Source organism: Echinops telfairi, unplaced genomic scaffold, assembly GCF_000313985.2.
Source record: "Echinops telfairi isolate 266 unplaced genomic scaffold, ASM31398v2 ScPeMD7_7424;HRSCAF=8462, whole genome shotgun sequence".
Lineage (NCBI taxonomy): Eukaryota > Metazoa > Chordata > Mammalia > Afrosoricida > Tenrecidae > Echinops > Echinops telfairi.
In genome coordinates, this window is record NW_022111324.1 from 49,591,383 (window position 1) to 49,598,397 (window position 7,015).

The 7,015-nt window shown below is 55.7% G+C and overlaps 1 protein-coding gene across 1 annotated transcript in view; it reads right to left on the minus strand.

Moving 5' to 3' along the window:
* PIK3C2B (phosphatidylinositol-4-phosphate 3-kinase catalytic subunit type 2 beta) overlaps positions 1-7,015 on the minus strand; it is a 94,555-nt gene that overhangs the window by 41,936 nt on the left and 45,604 nt on the right. Inside the window, exons 14-16 of the mRNA XM_045298186.1 lie at positions 3,646-3,813; positions 3,027-3,138; positions 299-441 (exon numbers count right to left, since the gene is read on the minus strand). Of these exons, the coding sequence (XP_045154121.1) occupies positions 299-441; positions 3,027-3,138; positions 3,646-3,813 (423 nt within the window). The remainder of the gene's footprint in view (positions 1-298; positions 442-3,026; positions 3,139-3,645; positions 3,814-7,015) is intronic.

Consider the following 7,015-nt stretch of genomic DNA (forward strand, 5'->3'; position numbering starts at 1 on the left):
CCAGTAGATGGCGAGGCTGACTGCAGATGTAGGGTGGAGGACCAAGCCCCCACCCTCTCCGGTCAGCCTGGGTCAAGTGGCCAGCATGGGGATGGGCACACCCATTTCTCATCTCCACTCCATTTTTCCCAGTAGCAGCTGGGGCACAGGGCCTGGGGGCTGGCCTCCACAGAGCCTCTCTCCTCTACTACATCCTGCCTTGATGGCAAGGCACCCCATCCTTCCTCCACTCCCACAGTAGGGGGACAGGGGCTCGGTGGGGGCCCTGACCGGTGCATGGGGGCACCCTGGGCCTCACCAGTACAGGGACTCCTTCTGCATGACGTCTTTAAGCTTGCCTTGGTCTTCCTCCCGGAGGCTGCCAAACTCATAGCAGGGGCTGAACTCATCTCCTGGAGGGCTGGTGAACTTGATGTCAAAGGCGGAGGTGGGGAAGTCGATCTGGTGGGTGCCAGCAGAGCCGATCCAAGCAGGGAGAAACGAAAGCAGTCAGCTTGAGGGGGGTGCCCCCACCCACCAGGTCTCCGGCTTCCCCCTCTCACCCCAGCACCGCTGCCTCTCACCTCTCTCCCTCCCTCTTACCTCTCTCCCTCCCTCCCTTGATGCTTTGTCTATAAAATGACACCGTCGGACTTGGTGATCTCTAAAATCTCTTTCCACTGTAACTTTTGGTACGAAAATACAGCCACTGAGTCCATGCTGACTCATAAGGACCTTACAGAACAGGGTAGAACCACCCCGCCCTGTGGGATTCCAAGATTGTAACTCTTTACGGGAGTAGAGAGCCTCGTTTTTCGCCCACAAGTGGCTGGTGGTTTGGAACTGCTGACCTGTGGTTAGCACCCGATACGTCATTACTATGCCACCAGGGTAAGAAATGGGAAGGAAAAAGCAGAGAGTGAGGGAAGTGGACAAGGGAACCAAGCGCTTCCATGCCGAGGGGTAGACCAGAGGACCTGAGAACGGGGACTCAGTCAGCGGCGTGGACACCTTGTTCCCAGCAGCTCAAAGCTAAAACACCCTGCTGTCCCACCAGCAGACGGAAGAATGCACACAGCGGTCCATCATACAGTGGAGCATTATCCAACCGTGAAGGGTTCAGTGAAGGTCTGAGACGTGCTGTGGCACAGGTGAGCCTCGAAGGCATTCTGCCGAGTGAGATAAGCCAGCTGCCAAAGGCCAAGCATGGTTGCAATTCCAGTCTATGAACCCGCTAAACTAGGCAATGCATGCAGACAGGAAGGAGATGAGTGGTCACTAGGAACTAGGGGCAGGGGAGAATAGTTATTATGTGTTAGCTATGAACTCTGTAGTCTCTGTTTGGAAACTGTTTTATACATGGGTAGTGGCAATGGTTGTACAACCGTGGGGATGTAGTCAGTACCATGGACTATACACTTGAACGTAGTGCAAACTGTAAATCTTGTGTTATATCGATTTTATCACAGTATTCTAATCTATTGTTGATTAGACAATAGTTTATAAGTTTATAAAGATATTCAATATCTCATTCTTTGGAAGTGTAGAGAATAGAAAAATGTGTAAATTAAGAGAATGGTTAGTTAAATGCTGGCGCATTAACATTTAAAAACTGCACACACCAAACAAAACATTTCTTAGGCTCCTGTCTCGGACCGGGGGGCTGCCATGTGGGGGCTCATGCAATAAAGAGCAGCAAGCATTCTAATTGGAAAAAAAAACCACACTGTTGGTCATTTGTGAGATCATCTTCCATTTTTCTGGCTTCTAGTATTTTTAAAAGAGGGGCAAGTGAGGAACAGGCTAGGTCCAAATACATCTTGGTGAGGGGCCCAGCTCCAATCCAGAACACTGGACACAAAAGTCACCAGGCGGAGCCTCTTGGGGTGCCCATCAGTGTGGTCTAGGACACCCTCCTGCCTAATGGGAGGTAGGACAGTACGCCACATGAGAGGCCCCCAACTCTAAAGTCTGTGATACTGGGTCCCCTTTCTCCAGGACGTAGATAAATATGCATTCTCCTCAAACGGATATCAGAATGGAACAAGCCAGTTTTCACATAGAGCCCTACCTTCCTTCCCTCAAAACAATGTATATTAGAACTTAATCTGTTGTGGTAGTGAGGATGATTTTAGACACTCCTGGCTAGGGGCGGAGTTAAACCTGTCAATCAAGTCACAGCCTGATGACATCTCCCTGATGTCATAAACCTTCTGTTTAAGAGCAAGGCAAACAGAGACTCACTCCCTTTCTCTCTCTGCCCCTTTACCTTCCTGCCGGCCGGGACTCTGCTGCTGACCCTGAGAGCTGTCTGATGGACCTGAGTTGGGCTGGGCTGGGTGCCTTCCTGATGCAAAGTTACTTTGTAAGATAAAGCTCTTTCTTGTATCTGAAGAGCATCACTGAACGTGTTGCTCTAGATCACCGGACCTCACGTGCATGTATTGAACCTTACGAAGTACCAGGCGTGGTTCTAGAACCTGGGCATGGAGTAAGTGATGAAGACAGAGGCAACGCCTGCTGGTCAGAGCTGGCCTTCTCCATGTTCCATTTCATTCCATCTCAACCTTGATTCTCCCTCTTCCACGCAGCACATCTCAGGGCCCCAGGGAAGACAAGTCAGGCACGGGTGACTAAACCTTGGTGCTAACCAACTCCTCCTCGCTCGGGAGGAGCACTGAGCAGGCGCCTGGCTGGGGGACAGCTTCCTCTCAAGGGCCAATAGGGGACAGCTTAGCTTTGAGCAGATTTATCCATAAGAGAGCTCACCGCATGGGGCTCTGGAAAGCCAGTTGGGCCTGTGTGGGACCAGTTATAGACTCAGGCTCCTTGAAATCAGAGCTGACCTCCAGGAGAGAGCACCACACGCACGCTCCCACGTTGGGCCCAACCACACACATTCGGCTGTTCTAGTCGCACCATCATCCCATGCCCAGGCGTCCAGCCTGCTCCCCACTGTCCCAGCCCACAGCTCCAAGGGGATAATGCAGCACTTAGTCTGGAGTGGTTCTGAAGGGTGGCAGGGAAGGACCAGGACCGGGTCTTACCTGCAGGATGACGCTATCTGGCTGGTGGAAGTTGGGTGCGCTCCATCGGGCACTGGGGTGCTCCTGGGTTGCTGGCCACAAGCCTAGAAGCTTCCGGCCACAGGTCAGCACTCTGAGGAGGATGGAGTGTGGGAGGAGGCAACAAAGGAACCCTGGCTACACTGTCACTTTCCCTCCGGCTCCCTCAACCCCCGAAACCTGCCTTTTCTGTCTGAACTCCCAGAGCCCTGCCCTCAAAGCTCTGGCCCACCAGCAGCCTTCCCGAGATAGCTGCACCCTGGTCGGGATGACCCCGCAGCAGGAATGCCTTCACGGGGAGCAGGGAGCGGCAGGACCGGATGACCTCTAAGCTCCGTCCAATGACAAGACCAGATGGCATGTTATCCGAGTATTGCTTTCCCAGGCCCCGTCCCCTCCCCCAACAGGCCTGTGGCACCAGCTCTGCACTCGCAGCACAGTCCTGGGTTTGGGCCCCCTCAGCAGGGCCGAGACCCCCCACCCCTGCTCTCCGCTGCATCCATCATCCTCTGGCCCCGGAGCCAGTCAGTGCAGCTGCTGAGACCCTCTCTGTCCCTCCCGCCCCTCGCGGGACAGAGGACCACTGCCCCAGGCCACATACTGCCTGAAGTTGAAGAGTGGGGTGGTGACCCAGCCTAGGGCCTCGGGTACCCGCCGCTGCTTGTTGGCCTCAGAGGAGCTCCCAGGCGGGGGGATGGGCAGCGCATAGAGTGTGACGCACAGCAGGGTCTCCCTTGGCAGCCGGTTCACCTGCACAGGGAAGCAGATCCTAGAAGGACAGGACACCAAGTCAGGAGGGGTCACCGTGGGGCAGCGAGGGACAGGGGGCCCAGGAGGAGGCTGAAACGCCAGTCTTGCTGACAGCGTGCCAGGTGCGCATCCCAGGGAAGCCATCCTGCAGGAGCGGGCCAGCCCCCGGCTACAGACAGAGCCTCCCAGGGCTTCCGGCAGCACTGCCCACCTCTGCGTGAGCCCCTCTGACCGCATGAGCTGACTCGGTCCGAGCTGGCACGGAGTACATAGGACAAGCTCTAGCCCTGCTCCCAAGGGTCACCGAGAAACTTCCTTACGTATTCCCTTCAGCCGAACCACCCCATCACTGCCCCAGGTTCCTTGCTGAGAAGCAGCACTGGGTCCTCTGGCCTCCGCTCACCCGGGCACCCTCCACAGCCCCCCAGCACCTGTCCTCTCGGCACCGCCTGTCCCCCTTCCTGGAAGGCACACAGATGTTTTGCTCTCATCCGAAGCATCTCTGAGAGCCCACGACAGCACAGAGAACGGACTCCTGCCAACTCCCGGAGCAGTGAGAAGGTGAACAGCCAGGGCCCATCCACCTGGGGCTCCACAGCCCACGCCGAGACCCAGCCCAGATCTTCCTGTGGCTGCTCAGCCTGAGCCCCATGGCCGCTCCCTCCAAGTTCAGGGGCAGAAGCAAGGGTTGAGGGGAGGGAGGGAGGGGAGGAGAGCTCGGGGAAGAGAGACAGTACCCACATTACCTTTTGTGAAGTCTGGGCTAACATCCACAGTCACACCCTCCTGGCAGAGCCAGGGGCCAGCACCCTCTACGCCAGAGGGCACCAAAACAGGGCAGCACCCCAGAGGTCAGAAGTCTCAGGACAAGGTAGCCTCCCTCCACGGCCACCCCTCACTCCTCCAGGGACTCGCCACCTGAGAGAGGCTCTCCCTCCCTCCCTCCTGTGAGAGACTGGCAGCGCCCAACACTGGCCCAGCTGCCTCGAGCCTGGGGGCTCATGGCTATAATTAGGGCCCCTCCTGCAGCCAGCGGACATGCCGGCCGGGCTTGGCCAGGGGTGGTAGAGTGTAGCTGCGGGGCCTATTTTAAGAGTGAGCTGATCCCTGTACGGCGGCGGTGGGAAAACCAGCTGACCCCCCAGGAAAGGGACAAGGGAGCTGGTCCCCATGCCTTTCCGTTCACCCACGGAGGATGTGCCTGTGGAGGAAAGCAGAGTGAGACTTTCCAAGTGAAACCTTAATCCCCAGAACAAGTTGGGGCCACTTCTCCTCCGTCTCTGGGTATGTCTGGGACTCTAAAATCTCCACTATGGCCCGACACCCAGGGCTGGGCCAGGACAGCCACTATGTTGCCTGAGGCCCTGCACCCCTTCCCTGGTGTTCTCTTCGCCCTCAGCACCACATCCCATTGCACAAACAGGCTGCCTCCTCCGGGAAGGAGTCCTGGAATGAACTGGTCCTAGACCTGGTCTAGCCGCTCACTGCCCCTCTGTCCCTCCGTGTCCTCCTCAGGGAAAGGGGTACCACTTCCAACAAGCAGCCCGCCTAAGCGAGGAGTCAACCGAGTGCCCATAGAAGAAGCACACCAGCTCATGTCATCCACAGATGACAACCACAAAATCCAAACATGACAAAGGGAAACGTATCAGAGCCTGAATTGTGAACCCCCAATCTGGAGAAGGCTGTGGAGGGTAGCGGGAGCGTGCCTAGCCTAATGAAGCCGCTGGCAGATCCCACAGGATTCTTCTAGGTGCCGGTATTTCTTGCTTGTCCTTCTTGCCTGGCCTCTTAAGTATTCACGGTGGTCTTTTCTTTCCGTGCCCACTATTTGTATTTTTATCTCTGTAAGCATCATCATCTCCTTACCACTTTGTTTATTTATTTATTTTAACGTTTCTGTTCTAGTTTGTGAAGCACAGAAGGAGTCGAGGCATAGAGATAAGAACTGATGCAAGGGTTTATAGGGGAGGGAGAGGCGGGGAGACAGGAGGGTGAAGGGGTTGAGGGAGCAAACAAGGTGGGAGGGGGAGAGAGCACCCTCTAGCACTGATGATGATTACACAACTCAATTTAAAGGTGGTTTAACCATGGGGGGAGATGTTCTGAAAAACTTTTAACTGTTTTTAAATAAAAGGGGGTACTGCGTCATGCAGGCAAGGCCTGTCGGTGGGTTGTTGGGCTACAAATAACACCCCCATGGACATATTCCCAACTATCAGTCCCTGGAGGAGCCCTGGGCCACAGTGGTTATCATCGGGCTGCGGTCGCCAGGTTGGCAGTTACCAGCCACTCGGAAGGAGAAAGACAAGGCTTTTTACTCCCGTAAAGAGTGCCGTCTCAGAAACTCCTCAGGGCAGTGCGACCTCATCCTACAGGGTCAGCATCGACCGGACAGCAGCGAGTTTTGAGAGTGATCAGTCACTGCATCAGTGGCCTGGAGCGGGGACACTGGCACGGAGACGGCTCCTGCAGCTGGCTGAGCAGAACCAGATAAAGAGAACACCCAGCCTTGGTGCTGCCGTCGGGGAAGCATGGGATTATTGACAAGGTTGGCTTGTCAAAGCTACCAGCTAGCTACTCCTCGGGAGAAAGGTGAGGTTCGCTTCTTCCATAAAGATGCACAGCCTCAGAAACCCCGGGCAGGGCTGCTGGGGTCAGAATCAACTCTAGGGCAGCAGACTGCCACGTGCCAGGCACTGGACTTGCTTGTGGCTAACTGTCCCTCCCATGATCCTTCGGACTCCAAACGCCCTGCCACTGAGTCGATGCTGACTCACAGCGACCTCGTGGGGCAGGGTAGAACTGCCCCAGCGGGTTTCCGACACTGCCACTCTTTATGGGAGTGGAGCGTCTCGTCTGTCCAATGCTGACCGTGTGGTTAGCCTCCCACCTGGTGTGACCACTAGGCCACCAGGGATCCAGCCTATGGACGAGGTCCTGTTGCAGGGACACCTGGTGGCCCAGGAACCAGACGGCATGGCCTTGCAAGTGTTCCACCTTTGACGGAGTGTCGTTTTACCATTTTTCTATCACTCCTGTTAATAGGAAAGATTTCAATTTCCCTTCTTAGGCAGGCGTCTGTCTTACAAAGGTTCCGGCTTCCACAGGTCTTACTGTATCATCACCACTTTTTAGTCAATGACCTGTCCAAGGTCCCAGCCAATACTTCGAGGATGACTGGCCCCCAAATCTGCGCTTGGAACCACCCACTCCCCACC